Raw genomic sequence first — 24,787 nt, forward strand, 5'->3', positions numbered from 1 at the left:
CAATAATGATTCAAATTTCGAGTTTCTACATTTTAATCGAATATTACAATTTGGATTGCAAGTTTTAGACGGAAGTTCAAGCTTTCTTTCAACTTCTAAATTCACGTCTCCATCCATATACTATGATTGATAAACTATGAGTTGGTTGTACTCTGCATGAAAGCACGACTGTATCCTGCATATAGGAATGGTTGTATCCAAATGACGTTTGTCTATGGTGTTGCAGGAAACTGATGTAGGCCTACATAATTTGACCCGTGTTTACTTTCATGTATAGGAATTTATCATGTTTATATGTACCATGACAGTTCATGATATGAATGATTTAATACTAAAATACATCACTTAACAAATGTAGTACACTTTTCAATTTGAAGGTCAATTTAAATGTTCATACTTCAGATTGGAATCGAAGTTACAAGTGAATATTGAAAAACGTAATGCAATGATTTTTAAAAATAAAAACCACAATGAACAATAGGCCTATGTGTGGCTTTTATTATAAACACAACATTGTATATATGATAGTGAAATTTGTAATTTACTTCACTTGGATAAATTTATAGCTTTATGAATTTGCATTTAATTTTGATAAAAGTAGATGTGATTCAAATTTTATTTCTAAAAAATTCAGAAATATCTTATCTCTTGAGATGCATTTTTCTTCTGGTTTGCGTCAACAGTTAAAATAGGCTAGGACTGGTATTCGTTTCTTAGACGTATTGGACTGTACTTCCGTGGGTCAGTTGATAAAGATGACATAACAACATAACTATGATAATGCAAACTTTGATAAGTTATGAAAGTTTGACAATTTCATCTCATACTTTGATTATTTTCATAGTATTGACTATTGAAGAATCCAGACTCGTTTTCCTTGAAATTCCAACAATATTTTACAACACTTTTTGAATTATAACAAAATTAACAATGAAAGTAAAGTGTTGACATCAATTTACAATCCAGTCATCAAAAACGAAAACAAGACCTAAGAATAGTCACTGCCTTACAGTTACAGTCTGATTATAGCCACCTCCCCATTACAGTCGTGTCGTCGTACCGAGTGACGGCGTAGGGGGGGGGGGGGGGGTTCTATTAGCAATCGCGTTCATTCCTAGTTTGACGACCTCGGTTAACTTTAAAACTAATTTTTAAATGACATCTGAAATGTATTTTTGTAACATACTTGGTTTATATATTGAGGACTCAAATTTCTCCTGTTCGATTATAGATCTAGTCTAGAAAGGGGGGGGGGGGGTCATAGAATTATAAGATCATTGATGACTGTATCACTAAGGATAGATAAAATTTCAGCATAAAACATTCATGCAGAATATTACGATCTACAGAGCAAATGTTTAATCCCCCGTAAATACTTTCTGCAACAAAGTCGTCATCTGATATCTGTGAAGTCGGACTGAACTGAAGACTGAAGTTTATAGCGCACGACGCTGAGTGGAACTTGAAACGATCGTTGTCGCTGTCACATTTGATGACAATGAACAAATTGAATTTTTTAAAAGCTTCATATCTCGGGAATTCTACCCCCCCTCCATATTTGCACAACAAAAACCTTGCACTCTCTTATAAATCTTATGTACACCGGAAGTCAACAAGGACGTAAACGAGTCTTGCACCACCTATGTTTGAAATAGGGGAAACAACTGACAAATATTCGCAATTAGATTGACATTTATGTTAGCTTTACAGAATTATTTTAGCATTGGTAAATGGGGGGGGGGGGGGGGGGGGGGGGGGGGGGGGGGGGGGCTAAGAGTTTACTCCCTTATGCCGGTAAATGGTATTCGTTACATAGGACATTCCTTTGTCTCACCCTGTGTTTGAGATGTGTTGACTCTTGTCTTTAATCTCAAACTGTACATTCCTCAAGTTTTACACTGAACATGAAATGTGGGAGAAGTGAGGAAAAAAGAAGCTCAAACGATTTGTAAAATCTAATTCAAGTTGGAATAGCTAACTCACTATATTCACCTTCCTCCATTACCCTGCGCTCTCTCTCTCTCTCTCTCTCTCTCTCTCTCTCTGACATTGAAATACACTAAGAAAGGAAAGTATCATTGTTTCTCGGGTATTTTTTAATTAAAAACATCAAAGTTATATATTATACAAAATAAACTCAAAGCACCTAAATATCAACTTAGTCATGTACACTATTATGGATAAACATGATCTGTTATGAGATTATGCATAAACATGATCTGTTATGAGATTATGCATAAACATGATTTGTTATGAGATTATGCATAAACATTATCTGTTATGAGATTATGCATATATGCATTATCTGCAATGATATCTGAACCCATCTAAATAACACACAACCTGTTCATGTATTGGAAATGAGATATTTAACTATCTAGATATAATACACAAATTGTTCATGTAATTAAATATTAACATACTCCGTATACATGTAAGTGGAATTTTTAGCGACACACAAATTTAGCGAGTTTTCCATTAAAATGGATATATATTCAACGAGAACCACAGGCAATTGCATCGCTTGGGGTCGAATTTACTATATAAAGAGTAATTGCCTGTGACGAGAACTAATTTTAGCGATTTTATAATTTAGAAAAAAATAACTATTACCTACGATAGGGAATAAATTGTAAGTGATATTCAAGTTTAGCGATCTCAACACCTTCGCTAAAAATGCCAAATCTAAATCCTCGTTAAAAATTCTACTTATACAGGTATCTAAATGTATTGAGATCTGAATATATCTAAATAATACACAAACTGTTCATGTATCTGCACATGTAGTGAGATCTGAACACATAGATAATACATAAATTCTTAAGGTGGCTTAATTATGCAAGTGTAACAAAAAATGAGATTCTGAAAATGTATATTGGCACTATGTTGCATTTTTATTGAGCACTTATGAATTCCGTTCTTTTTCTGTGTATCTGTTGATGGCGGAGCATGTTCCCGGACTGGGCGAAACACTTCCCACAGACTGGACAGGCGTATGGCTTCTCTCCACTGTGTGTCCGCTCATGCTTCATGCACGTGGAGTAGTCAGCGAAGGCACGAGCACAGGTCCGGCACTGGTACGGCTTTTCACCGGTGTGGATCCGGAAGTGAGTGCGGAGTGTGGACTTCTGGGTAAATGCCTTGCCGCAGACAGAACACTTGTGGGGACGTATACCCGTGTGAGTGGCCATATGGTAATTGAGGTTCGTGTTTCCTCTGTAGCTTTTCTCGCAGATGGGACACTGATACTTGACTGGTTTGGGGACAGGTCTGGAATCAGAGGTCCCCGGCTTGGTAACACTTAGGTCACAAGGGTTGGAAAGATCGTCTAATGTGGACTCAAGATGGAAAATGTCCTCAAATTTTAAACATTCATTTTTCACAATGACATCATCAAATATATCCTGCTGCAGTTTTTCAGCAGAAGAGGGATTTGGCGAGATGGATCTACAAGAATTGACGGAGGAGTTGTCGTTGAAACTGACGTATCCATGGTCACCCTCATCATCCAGGAGGTCTGAAACCAGGTTTCCAATGGCAAGATCGTCAGCAGCTTTGGAGGTCAGTGGAGTCTGGTACAGACAAGTGGGCCGGTTGCTAGGCGTCTCCTGAAACTTTTTAACAACATGGTGGCTTCTCTGTAGCTTCCTGCTGAGTTGTGGGTAGCTGTTAAGTATAGTCCGGAAGATGGCGGACCTCAGAGGGTTCGGGTGGATGTCATTTTCCTCTAAGCTGGAGGGAAGATGAGTGAAGTCGGGTATGGGAAGATCCTCTTCCATTCCGAGAGAAGAGAGGCCCGGATCAGGAAACGTCTGCTGATTGGTCAGTACGTCACGTGATGCAGACGGTAAGGAGCAGCATCCATCAACATTGGTGCTGAGGACGGGAAAATTTGTCTTTGTCTGCTGACTAACAGGCATTCTACAAGAAAATTATGAAATCGTCTAAATTCATTGAACTGTCAACTGACCAGCACTCAGTCTACGAGAAAACCATATCAAATCATCTACATTTATCCCAATCCTAGAATATCTACATACCCCAATCCTAGAATATCTATATACATGTAACCCAATCCTAGAATAGCTACATACCCCAATCCTAGAATATCTATATACATGTAACCCAATCCTATAATATCTACATACCCCAATCCTAGAATATCTACATACCCCAATCCTAGAATATATACATACCCCAATCCTAGAATATCTATATACATGTACATGTAACCCAATCCTAGAATATCTATATACATGTAACCTAATCCTAGAATATCTATATACATGTATCCCAATCCTAGAATATCTATATACATGTACATGTAACCCAATCCTAGAATAGCTACATACATGTACATGTAACCCAATCCTAGAATAGCTACATACATGTACATGTAACCCAATCCTAGAATAGCTACATACATGTAACCCAATCCTAGAATATCTACATACCTCAATCCTAGAATATATATGTACCTCAATCCTGGAATGTCTAAATACCCCAATCCCAGAATGTCTATATTTACCTAAATTCTAGAATATCTACATATACCTCAGTCCTAGAATATCTACATACCTCATTTTTCTTCACCTTCAAACTTTACGTTTACTTAAGCAAATCACCATGACGGTATCTTCTATTCTTCACCAAGACTATAATTTTAAAGCGGCACATTTTTCACATTGTGACACCCTCCCTCTCCAGCCATTTTTTAATTCATTCTATTCTAAATAACCTTACTTGAGGCACTTAGAATGTATTTTACGTTTTCTTTTCACGTATACTTATTTTAGCGTATTCAAAATTTAGCACAATAGAAGCTGGGGTATCATATTTTTGTTCTAGGGTATACCAAACAAGCTTCGCTGCATCACAATAAATCCATGGTTTTAGAACAGCCAGCATATTCGGAAAGTTAGACTTTATGATAAAGACATAATTTCCGAACAGAGTTACGGAACATGGATGAGTGACCGAGGACTCGGGAATGTCTACACACTAGTGCGCCTATCTGTACTTACTGTCGCTGAGTGGCGCTGGGGTAGGTGAGAGGGTGGACTCGGGTCTGTGTTCCGAGGACTTGGGTGGTATGTCTGTCAGGACAATGGCTGAAAACTAAATCCATTCCTATAATAGAAATGTACATCTTCATGGAATGAGTCGTGTATTTAATACTTACCATCATCAAACACTAATATCTGATTTACTTTTTGAAGAACTATGGGTTTATTTTGCGTAATATGGTGTTCATATGATTAATTTTATCATATTCATCATCTAGGCGATATTTTACAGGCTTTATGGGGGTTTTGTTGCAAAATAAAGGTAAGATCAACATAAACATGTTTATAAAGCTATCTTAGAACAAAGAAATTTCTTAGGATACGCTTAGGAAGAATTTTAATCCTAAGTGTGTTTTTCGACCGTATCTTAACTTAGGAAAATCCCTAAAAATTGTCTTATTCTTCGGACTTAGGAAAAAATGACAGTGCCCTAGATGTTCGACGAAATTGCTGTATTAGACTTGAAAGAGTGCTTAGGGATTTTTGAAAACCCTTTTGATTATCTTGATGACAACTCCATTATTCGTATGTGCAGACTATCAAGGCCACTCATCCATGACTTGTGCGTGTTTCATTGCAAACCATGGTTACATTGTGGTTTTCTGCAACTGGCAGTTTTCAGGCATTTGTTGAGTGCCGATTGTTTACAGAATATATTAACAGACATACTCAGTTTCTTATTGGTGTGAAAAATGCACACACTGACACGCCTATTGATTCACGTGAATTGGCCAAAGCATGCATGAATTTCGCGAAATTGTGAACTTGCCTCATACACCATGCATGTATGCACCAGGCACGTAGAATTATGACAATTAATGCTCATTATATGTTATTTCCATATAAATAAAGCAACCACCCACTATTTCACTATTTTTGATAGTAGTATATCAAATGACAAGCTTATAACTGTCATCTTCGCTAGCCAAGGGTGACGATACACGGTGTTCCTCTTTCTAGGGTGACGATACACGGTGTTCCTCTTTTTAGGGTGACGATACACGGTGTTCCTCTTTCTAGGGTGACGATACACGGTGTTCCTCTTTCTAGGGGGACGATACACGGTGTTCCTCTTTCTAGGGTGACGATACACGGTGTTCCTCTTTCTAGGGTGACGATACACGGTGTTCCTCTTTCTTGGGTGACGATACACGGTGTTCCTCTTTCTTGTGAATGAGGAACACCGTGTATCGTCACCCTTGGCTAGCGAAGATGGTAACTGTAAGCTTGGACCTTTACAACGAAAAACATTACACCCCCAACGATTTCTAAGTTTTCCCCACCCCCACTCCCTCTCAGGCTGTGGGATAAGATCGGATAAAAAAAAACCCCATTTTATCTTTATTATTTTATAATTGTTTAACATGTATTTTAGTCAAGTAAAATGTCTTCCCCGACCCGACCCCCCTCCCACATACACACTTTGAAAAACAATGCTACGTGCCTGCACTCGGAAAGGAAAGAGTATTGACGGTGAGTTTCACGGACAAATTTCGCGCGCTTTCCATGATATGACCGTGTAAAGCACTGCAGTATGAGGATTTAGTATTTCTAGGATTCATCAAGAACGTTTGGAACAGTCCTAAGTCAGCTTTGATTCACATGCCAAAGATTTTCTTAGGATTATCCTAAAATTTTCCTAAGACGTTTCTTAAGAACATTCTTTTTATAAACATGCCGTGGATTTTATAGGCGCGCACTAAGGTTTGACTTTGCTTCTTGAGGCGAATGTAAAACTACTGATTGAAATTAATAATTGTATATTCTTTGTTCATAATATTCATGTTATAGTTTTAAAATCTACCATTTATAATACATATTTACAGATAAGACTTAGAATAGTAATTTAAAGATAGATTTTACTGTAAACACGATAACACCCGCTGTACTTTAATACATATGAAATTCATATAATGCCTCTATTTTGCAACAAAACCTCATAATTCTTGTTTTAAAAAATTCCTGTTCTTGTAGTAGGCCCTACCCCTTTAAACTGAATGACATTGACACGACCTGTATTAACAAGGTAACGTTGAAGCTGAGGCTGGTGCGACAGACAAGAATTATTTTGAAAATTTAACAGTGGTGGATCTAAAGGGAGTTGTTAAGATGATTGCAACCCACTGAAAAAGTAATTTTATTTTACCTCCCATTTTTTTTTTTTTTTTTTTTTAAACAATACATTGGTGCTTTTTTGTGTGTGTTTTTTGGTTATCATCATACAAAATTTACATGTACTTTCAAATTCAAAATCCGTCTAACATCCTTGATAATTGTTATATTCAGTGGTTGAACACATCTCTTTAAAAATAGCAGTTATAAGAATATATTTCTTTTTCTAGTAACTAGAATGAATTTATCAATCTAATATCACCAGTGGCGGATTTAAAGGGGGGGGGGGGGGGCGCAGCAGAAAAATGTAAACGATAAAAGAAGCAATAATTTCTTCCACTCTCGGAGGAATAAATGACATAATCTTTTGATTTCCTGAATTACTTTTATCGGGAGAACTTACATTTTTTTCAAAAACCCTTAACATTTGCGTCATTTTATTGATTTCAACTTATTAAAAATGACAGAAAATAGTAAAAAAAAAAAAAAAAAAAAAAAAAAAAATACTAAATAGGATACATATTTCAAGCCCTATAAAATCTAGGAGCTTCCGGGGTCTCGCCCCCTGGGCCTCAAAGGCGACCCCATACCCCCTGCCTCATAAAAAGTTGCGCCCCCCCCCCCCAACCGCAATTCCTGGATCTGCCCCTGATCACTACAGGGATAAGTGGATGGGGCCAAACAGTGTCTCAAGAAATAGATTGAAAATAAAACCATTTCAATTGATCAGATACAAAAAATTGTGCAACAAGATTTTAAGCTCAGAAATAAGATACATATATAAAGATACAAGTCTTTATCAGAGACATATATACCATTATATTTGTCTCTGAATGTATTAATTCAGGTTAAAATAATGAATTTTACAAATACATTAAATTTATCACAAAATAGATACAGCCATCTATTACATCAGCGTCTTTTAAAGTTTAAATTACTGAAAATTTAACTTGAAAGTTTATAATCGAATGAATTTCAAATACATTAGTTAGATTTCTTATAAAATATATACTAGCACCCGTTACTTCTGTATCTTAAAGTTTAAATTACTGAACATTTTTAAGTTAAAAGTTCATAAATTAATCTCATCAATTTAACAAATAACTTAAAATTCTAATAAAATATACACTTACTTGATTAGAAAGGCTTCTTAATATTTTCCTTTTAGCTTTAGGACTTCACAAAAAGTAAAATACTATTTATTCATGAAATTTCTCTCCCTTGAACTACAACTCAATTTCTATTGGTTCCCGTACCTAAGATACTACAATCCCATTGGATAAGATCTACACAGAGTACCTAATGATGAGCAATTAAATACACTGTGTGTTAATTTGTTAAATTTTCTTTGAAGAAGGGTTTGAGTGAAGTTTAATAGGCCAGGCTTGGGGAGAGTAGTCCGTTATGGTCCATTGACTATGACTGGTCCTCTAATACTGGCCGCTAATCTTTGATCCTGTTTTGACAAACTGATAAAAAATGATATCCTATGTTGATTGTTTATACAGTAATTAGCAGATTACAGTTGTAGGATAGAAAAATGTGGTGCAGAATGAAAAGAATGCAACCAAATAATCCACTAAATCTCCCAAAATATTTATTCTGATAATTTCTGCAGATTAAAATGATAACAGATACATCTTTATAGAAGTCAGAATGAGATTCTAAAATATTTGGAGGACACAATGCCTGATTTGAAAACTAATTCACTCACTTCTTATTATCAAATATAAACAGCTGTATTTTTTGTAATATACCTTTCTTTTATAGTAATTAGCTGTATTTTTCTATAACATGTACATTTCATACATAATAATAATCTGTATATTTCTATAATATAGCAGTTGGCTCTATCTTTCTATAACACATTTCTTTTATAGCAATTGCTGTGTTCTTCAATAACACAATTCTTTCATAGCAATTAAATTATTTTTCCTATAAAACTTGCTATAAACTAACTTATCCTCATTTTCAGAAAAAATTACTTTAAATATGAAAATGAATACATAATACAAAAGTGGTATAATGTAAAACTATTAAAATGCATAAATATAAATAGTCCTCAAGTATAACAGATATTTGTACGGTAAGCCGTAAATGCAGTACGGCCGAAAGTCCCAGATAACGATTTTTTTTTTTATATTTCTCTCTTAATGCTGCATGTAATAACACACAATTTGCACTCTTTTAGTTACATAAAAAATATAAACTTTTTCTGAGAAATCTTCTACAAAAGTACCAAACCAGAGTTTTCATCTGCCAAAAAGCGGTAAATCTAGTACGTTTTATAAATGTCGGAACCCAGACACCGTCGAAGTTTGCACAGCCCCTTTGTAAATACTGGGTTCTAAGTAATCCATTTCATGCAAAATTATTGATTAAGACTACATTTCATGTTTTTATGATTATTTCCACAACACAGAATAATAAAAACTGCTGTATTTTGTGACCGTGATATTGTTTAAAATCGGAACAAGTACCCTTAGTTGGTAAATTCGTACCTAAACAGCGTACGCGTACATGTAAAACGATAGTTGATGATATATCTGTCGGAAATTAGTAATGATTATAAAATTAATCATCGATTCCGTTGCCCAGAGCACCTCTGGCCACGCGACGTTTCCCCATTCTCTATTCACCCAAGAGTCATGTTATTTTGAATAAAAATCTAAACTCCGAAAGTAAAGAAACTATACTAATAATGTAACCCAAGTAGTGTGCTTTTACAATATTTTATCTTTTTGATTAAAAAATAAAAAGGAATTATGATAATACAGTCTTTAATCGTCTTGATGATGAAATTATGTTAAAACTTGTCGCTTCTCTTCGATAAATTACATATGATTACTTTAAATTACACTTCTTATGCATTAGTAGCCTACACTGCATCAAAATAATGATTGAACTACAAAATTATTCAGTTAATTCAATAATTAATATGCTTCAACAACCGAAGTTTAAAAAGAAACACACTATTTATAGTGTATATCAAAGTGAATTGAAATATAGCAAAAGAGTGCGTGTATTACACATGAATAATTACAAATGATAGGTAGGGTGACACAATAAAATGCGCATATAAATGCACCATATATGCAATTGCGATTTATTTAAGTTATCTTAGATATTTAGAACTCAGTCTGATTCAATATTGTTTATGTTTTAAAATAATAAAACGAGGACTTTCGGTAAATCGCAAGATCAGCGACCGTGTTCAGGTTTCGGCATTTATAAAACGTACTAGATTTACCGCTGTTTCGGTATCTGAAAACTCTGGTTCAGTACCTTCTTTAGGGAATTCTCAGAAAAAGTTATATGATTCTTGTTCAATAGGTCACAAACAGTTATCACAATAAGTTTGATGTAATTCCACTATTAAGAGAGAAATCATGCAAAAATTGTTATCCGGGACTTTCGGCTTTCGGCCGTACTACATCTACCACTTACCTAGGGGGTGAACATGTGATAAAAATAATCTCCCATGGTTGGTGGGTTGATATTATTTATACTTAATGAGTTGTGTGTTTCTATCCCCGGGCCTTGGTGAGGGGATAGAAAACACACGAGTTGGATATAAATCATATAAAACCATAAACCATGGGAGATCCTATACTTATTCCTCATCATCACCGAGTATTGAACAACATAGGCATAATCATATTATTTTCTCCGCGGAACGAATTAGCATGGCATGTGTTCTACGTACTTAATTATGGCATTTATTCTGTAAATGTGAATGAAAGATGTTTGCTTTTATCAACGGAATAAATAGCATGATTATAAAAAGTCAATAGTGAACACGTATAAACCAAGCATGTCAAACTGATTTGCTCCGCGGAGCGAATAACATGATTATGCCACAACATAAAATACAGACAACTTTATGTACATACATGGACCAATCCTTAGTGGAGATAAAAAAATCTACATTTTCAATTTACATACATATTCTCACAGAAACACACCAACACTAAAAGAATTTATGTGGATTATAAATACATTTAAAATGCACATAATAAACATGACCTAAGTTACCTGTACTATTTTCATCCATGTCAGTAGATGGCACCACTAAAGTTATGGAATATTGTTTAGATATGTAAATTGTGTAAAATAATAAAACAGAAACAATTTCATTACATATGGCTTGAAAAACAGTTTCACATAAGTTGCACTAAATGGTATATTTTGGCCAAACTTCTATGTTCAAGAGGGGCATAACCGCTAGAAAAAAATAAAATAAGAATTTCCTGTGAATAAGCACATTTACACAGTATGTCCATATTAAATATACAAAGGTACATGTAAATCTGTTCAGAAGTTTCAGAGGAGTTGCACTGACAAACTGTTTCAGCAGTATATTTAATTTTGGCCAAACTTACAAGTTCAAAAGGGGCATAACTCCAAGAAAAAATTAAATCAAAATTTCTTGTGAATTTGCACATCTACACAGTATGCCCTTATTAACTACAAAGTTTCATGAAATTTAGTTAAGAAGTTTTCGATGAGTAGTGTTGACAAACTGTTTCAGTAGTATATTTTATTTTTGTCAAACTTCAAAAGGACATAAGCACATCTACACAGCAAGTCCTCATGAACAAATCTACACAGGGAGTCCTCATAACTTCAAAGTTTCATGAAATTCTGTTGAGCAGTTTCAAAGGAGTTTTGTGGAGTATAATAAACTCTGCCTGGGCACAATATTGTGAACTATTGTAGAAATGTAAACAAAGTGGTTTGTTAAACACATAATCAGAAACACAGATGATCTAAATATCTTGTGGAAAATGCACTCTAAGAGCACCTGAAAAAGCCTCACCCTGCCTGCTTTACATCACTTGTAGGCAGTATCGATACCAAAAATCAGCAGTTCACAGAATTAAGTTTTTATTTCATATACACTACAAAATCCCCATGTTTAAACCATTTTTAAGAACGAGTCCACGGCAGTCGGGTTATTTATGTGAGTGGGTGACGAAGGAATGAGGTCACGTTCTGATGGAAGCGAAATACATGGCAAGTGTGAAACTGAACGAGATAGGGCTGGATAGTACTGTCTGTAGCAAAAGTAGGCCAAGGTCATTCCAAGGACACTGCCCACAGTCACATCTACAAAGATTATATCAAAATGAAAACAATGTTATCAAATCAATTACTAGATCATCTACATAATATCACCCCGCTAATCTACATAATATTACCCCGCTAATCTACATAATATTACCCCGCTAATCTACATAATATCACCCTGCTAATCTACATCATATCACCCCACTAATCTACATAATATCACCCCGCTAAACTTATAATGAACTATAGCTACATGATATCACCCCGCTAAACTTATAATTAACTATAGCTACATGATATCACCCCGCTAAACTTATAATTAACTATAGCTACATGATATCACCCCGCTAATCTACATAATATCACCCTGCTAAACTTATAATTCACTATAGCTACATGATATCACCCCGCTAAACTTATAATTCACTATAGCTACATGATATCACCCCGCTAAACTTATAATTAACTATAGCTACATGATATCACCCCGCTAAACTTATAATTAACTATAGCTACATGATATCACCCCACTAATCTACATAATATCACCCTGCTAAACTTATAATTCACTATAGCTACATGATATCACCCTGCTAAACTTATAATTCACTATAGCTACATGATATCACCCCGCTAATCTACATAATATCACCCTGCTAAACTTATAATTCACTATAGCTACATGATATCACCCTGCTAAACTTATAATTCACTATAGCTACATGATATCACCCCGCTAAACTTATAATTAACTATAGCTACATGATATCACCCCGCTAATCTACATAATATCACCCTGCTAAACTTATAATTCACTATAGCTACATGATATCACCCTGCTAAACTTATAATTCACTATAGCTACATGATATCACCCCGCTAAACTTATAATTAACTATATAGCTACATGATATCACCCCGCTAAACTTATAATTAACTATAGCTACATGATATCACCCCGATAAACTTATAATTCACTATAGCTACATGATATCACCCCGCTAAACTTATAATTAACTATAGCTACATGATATCACCCCGCTAAACTTATAATTCTACATAATATCACCCCGCTAATCTACATAATATCACCCCGCTAATCTACATAATATCACCCCGCTAAACTTATAATTAACTATAGCTACATGATATCACCCCGCTAAACTTATAATTAACTATATAGCTACATGATATCACCCCGCTAAACTTATAATTAACTATATAGCTACATAATATCACCCCGCTAAACTTATAATTAACTATAGCTACATGATATCACCCCGCTAAACTTATAATTAACTATATAGCTACATGATATCACCCCGCTAAACTTATAATTCACTATAGCTACATGATATCACCCCGCTAAACTTATAATTAACTATAGCTACATGATATCACCCCGCTAAACTTATAATTAACTATAGCTACTACACATTGTAACATATGAAACACATATTCTACATAATATTACTCCGCTAAACTTATAATTAACCATGGCTACTACACAAATTATGTAACATACAGGGTTGCAAATAATTTTAAAAATCCAGGGGCCATGTGGGCTCCTAACTTAACAAGTTTTACTAGCCCACATTGATATTTTGGGGCCCACATTTTCAATGAAATGTTGAAAGCAATAACAAAGAAGAAAAAAAACTTTTTACATGATGTTTTAATTTAATTGAACTCAGTTTCCATTTCCAATTCCTGCAATCTCTCAAATACTCTCTCTTCATCCTCACTATCAATGTCATATTCACTTTCAGTCTCACTCTCATTCCCAATTTCACTCCTAGACTCTCCTTCCATCTCTGTTTGTTCATCTATATTACTCTCTGTCTCAATAACATCATCTCTCTCAGACTCTGATTCCTCTCCAACACTCAAAGGGACACTCTTTTTCCTTCTTTCTGTCAATCTTCTATTCTTTTCTTGCTCTTTTCCTGTCATACTCAACGAAGTACTCCTTGTGGTCTGCTTTTCTTTTTTCTACTGGGTTAGGTACCCCCTGTATAAATTTCCACATCGTGAATCTAATCGCGCGTCTTCTTATGACGTTGATCCAATGAACAGTCTGTCTCTAGAAAACGTTTTATCGGTAGCAAATAGTGAAAACGAAAGTGCATTTAAAAGTAGAGTCAAACCCCGGTCGGGTTCCGGAAAAGTCCGACAAAATTTTTACTCGCCATGTGGGCGATAAGATCCTTAAGATTTTGTCGCCCACAGATAAAATTACTCGCATTTGCGAGTGGGCAAGTGGTTATTTGCAACCCTGACATATGAAACACATATTCTATGCATGATATCGAATGGGGGCAATTATCCAAGAAAACCAATTTGACTATAAAATAATCCTACCCTGGAGATTTATCTATTAATCGCAAGACATTTAGTTACATGTCTTTAAAATTTCCCGATATTTATTGGGTGTGAATTTGATCTCATTATTTTTTCAACTTGATCTATCGTCGACTGACCAGTTTTGGTGACCTTAGTGATAAACCGTGATTTTCTCATTAATCACTTAGATTAAATGAATAAACGATACACCTACCTTTAAAGTAATTAAATTCCTTTACTTTCATCCAAAAATTCCAAATTCATTGGTACGTTAATTGAATAGATTTTCGTAACAAAAAACATGTCACTTTGTGGTCCTAAAACGGTGACGTCACCTATTTTGGTGACCACTGTTAATATAGGTTTGCCAAAAATTTGTAACTGTTTTAAAAACGTATATATAGGAGGAATGTGCAACTAAATGTCAATGAATAAAATAACATAGTGTAGAATTCTAGACTTGGTTTGCTTGAAAAAGTAATAAGTAAATGGGCTTATTTTTTGGGTGCTCGTGTTAATTTTTTGCATACTCTCCTTCTAGTAGTTCATTTTCAGAAAAAAATTGAAGACGTACTCTATGTATGTTTGCAAACACTATGGTGAAATTGATGCTGCAATCTACACCAGAAACGACAACGCACACACGTAAACAAAAGGTCAATGATTCTGGTCAGTCACCGAAATAGGACAGTCGACGATACAATGTATACCCATTGGAGAAGGAATAACAATGGTTTCTGATTTAACCCCTTGGAAATAAAACCACTGCTCTGCTTAAACATGTGTCATATGTTAAAAGAATTTACAACTAATACTGGTGTAAAGAGAATTTACTGTACAGCTTATTCAGAATAAACCTGCCAAACTTTTTGGCATCCTCACAAGTCAAGGTTTTGCGATTACGTACTCTCCACACAAACTCCTGATGAAGGTAGCTATTTGAATTCGGGCTCAGGAGTCCTCATTTCATTGGGTCCAAATCGTACACTGGAGCCAATCAAAATACGGTTCTCATTCTAAACATATGGTAGACGTAAACAATGATGACTCGTCACTGTGAACAAAAGATGGCAAGTTCTTCAATTTTTCCACTTCTTATCGCATATGCAATGATATCAACTTAAACAAATACCACTGTTTTTCTCTCTCTAGATGATGCAGATCAGCCATGCATCTTTGTGCTCAGTCCAAAATTCGTTTTGAAAAGAGACATTCTATTGGACAGTTTATTTTTAACATATTACGCATTGCAAAGCTTGAACCTGAAATTTAAAAAGCTACATTCGTCAAGGGTTTGTGTGGAGGATATGTAATCACAAATCTTGACTTGTGAGGATGCTTTTTGGAGGCTAATTTCCATTTGACCTTGGACTGACCTTGCCAGTGATGATGAAAGTCAGCGGTCCGTGACACGGCTATCAGGGTGGGCCAGATCAACAGACAGGCAAAGAGACAGATCTTCAGGGAATTACCGTGGCCATTCCTATTGAAAATGTGCAGCTTTCCTGCAACGTAGAGCGCAGAAAACCCGAGGCTCGCAAAGGCAACTGGAAAAAGGATTACAACTAAAAATACAAGTACCACTATAATGTTTAAGTACATGTACTGGTTATGAAAGAGATCCAGGTGTAGGATATACTGTAATGTTGGCTATGACAATTCTGAAGGAATCCATTGATTTCGTATGGACACAGCAAAAGCATGAAAGCCCAATACATCTGTGTGGTTGAAACATCTAGCAGAATCTATAAACATGTGTGACATGCTTGGTGAGGCTGTAAACAGAAACAGATGCTTGGTGAGGCTGTAAACAGAAGCTTGTGTGACATGCTTGGTGAGGCTGTAAACAGAAGCTTGTGTGACATGCTTGGTAAGATTGTGAACAGAAGCTTGTGTGACATGCTTGGTGAGGCTGTAAACAGAAGCTTGTGTGACATGCTTGGTGAGGCTGTAAACAGAAAATAAGGCCAGTTTGGTTAGTGCTTTGTGAGAAATATTAAGAAATATTTTCCATTTTTACAGTTAACATAGTTCCACCCTCCTATGATGTCATAAAATTTTGCAAAGTCAATGATTTGATATGATTAATGCATGACATGAACATTTTTGTTGGAGTCTTTTTCAATAGTTATTGTAAAAAATCTTGTTAACCATAAAATATTTCAAAAGCCTAAGTTATATATGAATAATCAATTATATGCTTCAATACATTGAATCCAAGGGCAATAACTCAGTTTTCATTAATTATCTATCGAATCCATTATGCGATAGATTTCCTTTATTTTTCACAAACAATTTGTGTATTTTTGAAGAATCAACAACCAAATATAAGATTGAACCTATAATTCTAGAAGGGTGAAATTACCTTAATATAGACATTTGCAGTTGGCATTGAAAATCATTTTTAGAGAGCAGACCTTTTACATCAACATTTGATAAATCTTATGGAAGAAATGAGCTTATTTTTTAGGGCTGAAACGATTCACCAAAATATCTATTCTGTTCAATATAAACGTTAGATTCATTGTTCAATCAATTGCCTTGATCTTCGGTTCGGTAAAATACATCGAGTTTGACCTGTATTTGATCTTTACTTCAATTCATAAAGATAAAATTCCCACCATCATTTATTAGATATGAGATGTGGTAGTTATACATTGAATACCTTAAGTTATTATTGGTTTCTTGTGTAATGTGTATCGTATTGAAAATATTGAATTGTGGCATAAGTATTGCAATACGTATCGTATTGTGAAAGAGCCCGGGCATATTGTTTCAGTCCTATCATTTCTCCGTGGTCCTCATCATTACTTCTACCAGTAACTTACATGAGGAATGTCCGCTAGGAAAACTTTTATAACCCTGGATGATATCCTTCAATCTACCGGTACAATTCATGTCGTCTCGTATCTTGCCGTCAGGGAAACAACGTTCCAGGAAATCCGGTCGAGGCCTGATGAAAAATTAACGGTAAATTAATCCAGCTGTAAAAACAAGAGGCCTAAGGGTCACATTGCTTACCCCATCAGTTGCATCTTTCCAATAAACATGATCAGTTAAAATCTATGTTGTGGCCCCAAGGATCCTGATAAAACACACCATGAATTTACACTGCACAAGATGCCTTTATATGATCACATTCCTGATGACAAAATTACCCGATTTACAGAATTCCTCATAGACACATGTCAGTGTTGTGAAATAGATTTGGGGTCTGTGATCTCTGATTAGGGTTGGACACCGGTAATTACAGTACCAAGGACTTTCAAAATTATCTGTAAAATACTATTTCATTTCATACCGATATCGATATCATAGATAAAAAATTACCCTTTAAAGTTTAAATCTATTCCTTGCATTTTCATTGAATATTCAATTGAAAACTACAGACGTGCTGTTTAAGATTATGCTAATTGATAAAATGCAACATACGATACCCCTGCTTGATGTTTCAATTATTCAATAAATACTTGAAAAGTACGATATTCGATAAAGTGTGTGTCAACATAGCATTACTTTCGTTAAAATTTTAGTTTACAAAATTTATTCTAAATATTAAAGCAGAATTGATAACTCATCAGGTTTTCCCATGTCTATCAGTGTCACTGTAATTTTACTGTAAATAAACTGCGTGAAGGGTAAAGGTGAAAAGAAACATCAAAACTTTTAATCAATTTTAGTTTGACCAATTCAACTTAATTGATAGATTATTATCCCCGCCCGCCCCAAATTTTTTTAATTTTGCAATACTTGCGATTTCCGGAAACTTTTCATGTTTGACTCCGGTATTTACATTTCTTGTTTACATTTCCGGTATAACAACGTGAAAATCCACATGAAAAAAAATAGATTAGATATGTGGTTTTCTTAATTTCCCGCATTCTTAATGCGTAAATCTTGAAGAAGTTTGGTATCTGTGTTTGAAATTAAAGCTTAACCTGGAATTTGTCTGTGAAATAAGCATAGATTGATATCCATCTGGCATTAAATGATGCTCTTCTGTTGAAGTTTGTCATTGAATTAATATTTTTTCTCAGAAAATAAAAATATAAATCCTCCCACCCGCCACATACTTTTTGGTGACCCTGGATGATAATTTACAAATTAAGTTGAATTGGCCTTACATTACTGATTTTTTAAAGACATTTAATTTTATGAATTATCGAATATCTTCTGATTTAAGATTGAGGAATCAGAATTGGAAAAAAAATCTTGAGAATATTTATGTCTGACACTAAATACTTATCAGCGTGATTATCGACTTACAATTTTGGGGAGGGGTGAAACATGTTTCTAAAGCGTTTTGGAAGGTAAAGAATGAAATATAATGTTCACCTTTCACCTAATCACATGGTTTCAAATGCAGGCTTGACATGTGATTTTATGCCTTATATGCTACATGTACAGCAAATGAAATTTGAGGAATTCAAAAACAAGAGAAGCAAACTCAATCATTCAAAAGAAATTAACATTCTACCTGTAAAACATTCGACACTCCCTCTGAGTCAGTATTTTTCAGCTAATATCAGTGAAATAAATAAAATCCACACTAAATTACAAACCTTGCTATTTCATTTTATTTTTACCTGATTGTAATTATCTGCTATTTGTTTCTAACTCTTTGATTCTTATTTAAAAAGGTTAAAAACTCCAGAAGTGTAAAGTCATCTATTCATACCATACTATAGGTATAAGTTCTTTCTTAATTTTAGATTAAAGTATCACTAAAAAGTATCGTATCATTTCAAATGAACCAGTATGGTGTATTGTTTCATCCTTAACGATATCCAACCCTATCTTTTGAATGCTGTTAACTTATTTGACCCAAGATGCAATTTCGAAGAGTGAATGGTGCTGTCCTATAGAATATTGAATAACAAACCTCCCCACTCCCAGCTTGATTAAATTAGTGACAGATCCCGTCAGGAAAATGGCAAGGAAACAGCCTACCAAATAAGAAAAAAGATAAGGAATATACCATTAGCAAAACTACATATCTGCTGCTCCAAGTGTATACACAAACAATTTCAAATGCAGTAACTGTATCATCTTAATTTTTGAAGACAAACATTCATCAAAATCTATGAATAAGCAAAATGTTGATCACATAATCAGTTCCATTGGTTGATTAGTCCTGATCATTCAGTTCCATTGGTTGACTAGTCCTGATCATTCAGTTCCATTGGTTGACTAGTCCTGATCATTCAATTCCATTGGTTGACTAGTCCTGATCATTCAGTTCCATTGGTTGACTAGTCCTGATCATTCAGTTCCATTGGTTGACTAGTCCTGATCATTCAATTCCATTGGTTGACTAGTCCTGATCATTCAGTTCCATTGGTTGACTAGTCCTGATCATTCAATTCCATTGGTTGACTAGTCCTGATCATTCAGTTCCATTGGTTGACTAGTCCTGATCATTCAGTTCCATTGGTTGACTAGTCCTGATCATTCAGTTCCATTGGTTGACTAGTCCTGATCATTCAGTTCCACTGGTTGACTAGTCCTGATCATTCAGTTCCATTGGTTGACTAGTCCTGATCATTCAGTTCCATTTGTTGATTAGTACTGATCATTCAGTTCCATTGGTTGATTAGTCCTGACCATTCAGTTCCATTGGTTGATTAGTCCTGATCATTCAGTTCCATTGGTTGACTAGTCCTGATCATTCAGTTCCATAGGTTGAATAGTCCTGATCATTCAGTTTAACTTGAAGATTAGACCTGAACGTTTAGAATACTGTTTGTAAACTGAATATTAAGGGTTAATCAACCAATCAAACTGAAAATTCAGGGTTAGTCAACCAATCAAACTGTACATTCAGGGCTAGTCAACCAATCAAACTGAACATTCAGGGCTAGTCAACCAATCAAATTGAACATTCAGGGCTAGTCAACCAATCACACTGAACATTCAGGGCTAGTCAACCAATCAAACTGAACATTCAGGGCTAGTCAACCAATGAAATTGAACAATCAGGGCTAGTCATCCAATCATACATGTGTTGATGATTGAGGTCCATGAAGAGAATGTTGCCATAAGCTTGCCTTGGTGAACTTGTATATCATTTCACACACTACATGTAATTGGTTTGTTTGTGTCGGCTATTTCACATGGTACCTACACAACAAAGCTTGTTTTATGCTGGCTATTTCATGTGGTACCTACACTACAGACCATGTTTTGTGCTGGCTATTTCTTGAGGTACCTACCCATTTATGCCAGCTATTTCATGAGGTACCTACACAACAGGGCTTGTTTTGTGCCAGCTATTTCATCAGGTATTTACAAGTATGCCAAATAATTTAGTGTGGTACTTACACACAATAGATTCATTTGTGTCATATATTTGATGTGGTACCTATTTAAGAGAACCTCTTTCGTGCAAGGTAATTTTGTGTAGTGTAGACACAGCGGAGCTTATTTTGTGTCTGATGTTTCTATGTGGTGCCTTTGTTACAGACATTCTTTTGGGAGAAATAAGTTTGAGTGGTACTTACACAACAGGGCTTGTTTAGCATCCACCCAATCTCTTCGCATCCAAAAAAAAATCAACACCACTGCAGTAGGAACGGTAAACACAGTCACCTGTAATAGGTAGAAATCAATCAACTGAAACAAACAGGTAGAAATCAATCATCTGTAATTAACAGGTAAAGCAGGTACCTGTAACAAACAGGTTAAATTCACCTGTAACAGACAGGTAAATCTCAGTCACCTATAACAGGTAAACATTAGTCATCTGTTACAGACATAAAACTCAGTCACCTGTAACAGACAGGTCATACTCAGTCACCTGTAACAAACAGGTCAAACTCAGTCACCTGTAACAAACAGGTCAAACTCAGTCACCTGTAACAGACAGGTCATACTCAGTCACCTGTAACAGCCAGGTCAAACTCAGTCACCTGTAACAGCCAGGTCGAACTCAGTCATCTGTAACAGACAGGTGAAACCCAGTCACCTGTAACAAACAGGTAAAACTTAGTCACCTGTAACAGCCAGGTCAAACCCAATCATCTGTAACAGACAGGTCAAATTCAGTCACCTGTAACAAACAGGTAAAACTTAGTCACCTCTAATGATTCTGGAATGTCTTCCTTTCACTGTCTGCATAGAAAGGACCCAAATCAGACATGAGGATAAACTAACAAGAGACATGTTCAAGTTATCAATAATTCAAGTAACGCTATACATTTCAAATTTAAAGCATTCACACAAACCCATAATATATGTCCTGGGTAGTAGCTGGGCATTCTGGGATATCTGTACAGCCATTGTTCCTCCTTCTGAATCTTTCTGAAGTATGGAACAGCATCATCAGTTACACTGCGGAGGAAAAAACGTGGACAATAAAAATGACAAGTCAGAAGAAAATTAATACAAGAATATCAGTAAAACTGATGGATGCTCCCTGAACTGCATCTAACCAATGAACGACTTCTTATGATGAATGACTCACACAATGATCAATAACTGTTGAAATATTGTTGAAATAAAGTTGTTTTTCTATATATATAAGGAATATATTGATTGATGTTGACCTTTACAAAATGACCTTGAGTGACCTTTGTTTGAGAGTCATTTGCTTGTTACTTGTTTGAGTGATATATGATCAATACCAGTTCAAAAACTGTTGAAATATTAAAGGTACCTTTACCATATCTAAAGAATATGTTCCAAATGACCTTGATACTTTCCAAAATGGCCTTGGCCAAAAGTCCCTGTCCCAAGGAGTATTTGTGATTAAGTATGATAAATTTCAAATGAAAAGTTTAGGAAAATTGAGCTCAGATAGGCCGACAGACGGACTGAACGACACAACAGCGACTATATGCTCCCATGAGAAATTTTTGGGGAGCACAAAAATGATATGAAACTGACGAACACTTACTAAAACACAGAAAATAAAATGATTCGGATCAGCAGTTCCAGAGGAAGAGATTGGTGACCATCCATCTTCTTCACGGAGATCTGACTAGTTGACTAAATGATTCGTTATCTATCAAAAACAAATTCTCATATTAATTCTGTTCCCAGAGTGATCCTAAAGATATCCAACAATTGAAAAATGGATACTTTCACAACAAAATTGCAAAATTTGAGTAATTTTAATGTGCAGTTCCTGTCTGTTCAATGACATTTTCTCCTTTCTCATTGAAAGGTATTTACTTTGATAATGAAGGCTGTCTAACTAACCACATGTTAAGGATGCATTACAAATACCTGATACACTGCACAACGAAAATATAATTGTTTTTAACAGCTTAAGTGACCTCCCCTGATTCAAATTTCTAAATGCTTAGTGGGTATATACATGTACACGGGTTGTCAAGGGGTGTTACTAGAAATTGATAATGGCAGAAATTCTCAGCTTATTAGAGGGGGTTCAAACCTAATGGCGACTTTTGCACTTCTTCCATCTTCTACTTTGCAAAATCTGAATGTTTATGGTCTTTATTCTTGAAAACTAACATGGATACGATATCATCACTTACGTGACATATATCAAACATGAGTTTATTGTAAAAATATCCACAAAAAAAATAAAATTCAATCTTGATATAGATTGTGATAGGAAATGGAATATTTTAACATCAGTCACATGTCTGACTCACTGCTTTTCTTCATGAATTCCATAGATTTAGCTGTATACAGGTTATCAACAGCAGTAGCTATTGTTTTTTGGGGTTTTTTTTGGGGGGGGGGGGGGTGTGTGTGTTGTTTTTTTGCTGAGGAATGTTTGTGCACCTTCATGAATTAATAAACATCAATTAGAGCAAATTTAATTTCATCCTGTTGAGATATAATCTAAATGTCCTACAGTTTCAACATCTAATGAATTTTTTTGCTAGTCCCGTGGGGATCAGGGTTAGAATAGGTCCTCAGTACCCCTTGTTCCCATGGGGATCCGGGTTAGAATAGGTCCTCAGTACCCCCCCTCCCATGGGGATCCGGGTTAGAATAGGTCCCCAGTACCCCTTGTTCCCGTGGGGATCCGGGTTAGAATAGGTCCTCAGTACCCCTTGTTCCCATGGGGATCCAGGTTAGAATAGGTCCTCAGTACCGCTTGCTTGTCATAACAGACGACTGAATGGGACGGTCCTTTGGATGAGACCACAAATTTTAAAACCGAGGTCCACTGTCACAGCAGGTGTGGCACGCTAAAGATCCCTCCCTGCTCAAATGCCGTAAGCGCCAAGCATAGGCCTAAATTTTGAAGCCCTTCACCGTCAATGGTGATGTCTCCATTTGAGTGAAAAATTCTCGAGAGGGACGTTAAACGAGATCGATACAGTCAATCATGCTAAAGAAGAAATTAAATTTAGAAATTTCAAATGCTTGCAAGACAAAAATTTATCGACCTTATTGTATATCAATCTTTCCATAGGAATCAGTCTGCATTGCATGGTTGATATACATACTTACATGTAGGCCTTACCAGGTCTAATGAGTAACCAGGCCCACTGTACGATTACAATTTTATTCTTATGAAAACATGTTCACAAATTATATTAATAAAATATTGCAGATGGTTTGAATATGGGTAAGAAAATCATAAAAGAAATCAAGACAGTTTGACTTAATTAAGCAGAACCTCTCTGTATAGTAACTTTAACAAATCACAGGCAACCAGTAAAATTTCATCAACAAGTGTCAGGTGCCCGAGGATTATACTAGATGTGGCAAGAAATTGGTGCAGTTTCCCTGGGTGGCAATTTTGTAACCAGGTTACAATAGGGACAATATTTTTATCCAATGTAGCATATCAACCATATGTCTTAATTATAGTGCTGAAAATCTAGTAAATATCGACCACCTTTATTTTAAGCTTGCACAAGCATATATTGCAAGAGTTACAGACCATTCTCTCAACACCCACTTATCATTAAATGCAGGGTTACAAGGGTTACAGACCATTGTTTCAACACTCGCTTATCTTCTAAGGCAGATTCATATACCGGAAAACTAACCAGCAATTTATTCATCCTTGATCACTGTACATGATTAAACTGGCACTCTGACATTAATCAACCAGCGTATCAGTTGTAGTTAAACGGTAAAGTATATGCCGTGCTGACACGTGTACAATGTAAGTTTCCAGGGAAATTCGGATTAATGGTAAAAACTTAGTAAAAAAGTAAAACTGATTTCGGTCAAAAATCCGGAGAAAATATTTCATTTAGAAATATAAA

At 35.4% G+C, this 24,787-nt stretch overlaps 2 protein-coding genes across 2 annotated transcripts in view; one reads left to right on the forward strand and one right to left on the reverse strand.

Moving 5' to 3' along the window:
* Nucleotides 1–2,078: 2,078 nt before the first annotated feature.
* LOC125660355 (uncharacterized) lies at nucleotides 2,079–24,705 on the reverse strand. Its single transcript, XM_056150726.1, has 13 exons — nucleotides 24,566–24,705; nucleotides 22,486–22,593; nucleotides 21,815–21,920; nucleotides 21,092–21,179; nucleotides 19,474–19,537; nucleotides 17,420–17,544; nucleotides 15,968–16,138; nucleotides 12,099–12,287; nucleotides 11,214–11,249; nucleotides 5,993–6,232; nucleotides 5,025–5,111; nucleotides 4,455–4,461; nucleotides 2,079–3,921 (listed from the first exon to the last, which is right to left on the reverse strand). The coding sequence occupies exons 2-13, from the start codon at nucleotides 22,548–22,550 to the stop codon at nucleotides 2,895–2,897; spliced, it is 2,205 nt and encodes a 734-aa protein (XP_056006701.1). The 5' UTR covers nucleotides 22,551–22,593; nucleotides 24,566–24,705; the 3' UTR covers nucleotides 2,079–2,894.
* Nucleotides 24,554–24,787, forward strand: part of LOC125672567 (WD repeat-containing protein 11-like) — a 67,669-nt gene continuing 67,435 nt past the window's right edge. Inside the window, exon 1 of the mRNA XM_056149097.1 lies at nucleotides 24,554–24,684. The gene's annotated coding sequence lies outside the window, so the exon portion shown is untranslated. The remainder of the gene's footprint in view (nucleotides 24,685–24,787) is intronic.

The sequence above is a fragment of the Ostrea edulis genome, chromosome 9 (genome assembly GCF_947568905.1).
Source record: "Ostrea edulis chromosome 9, xbOstEdul1.1, whole genome shotgun sequence".
NCBI classification, from domain to species: domain Eukaryota; kingdom Metazoa; phylum Mollusca; class Bivalvia; order Ostreida; family Ostreidae; genus Ostrea; species Ostrea edulis.

Bases quoted from the DNA above. Each gene is read 5' to 3' on its own strand.
- LOC125660355 (XM_056150726.1), bottom strand. From the start codon at position 22,550: ATGGATGGTCACCAATCTCTTCCTCTGGAACTGCTGATCCGAATCATT. The intron at 17,545-19,473 runs GTTTGTTATTCA...ATTTTTCATCAG, and splicing joins ATCAAGCTGGGAGTGGGGAG to GCCTCGACCGGATTTCCTGG. The intron at 5,112-5,992 runs GCTAGCGAAGAT...TTTAGTTTTCAG, and splicing joins ACCGTGTATCGTCACCCTTG to CCATTGTCCTGACAGACATA.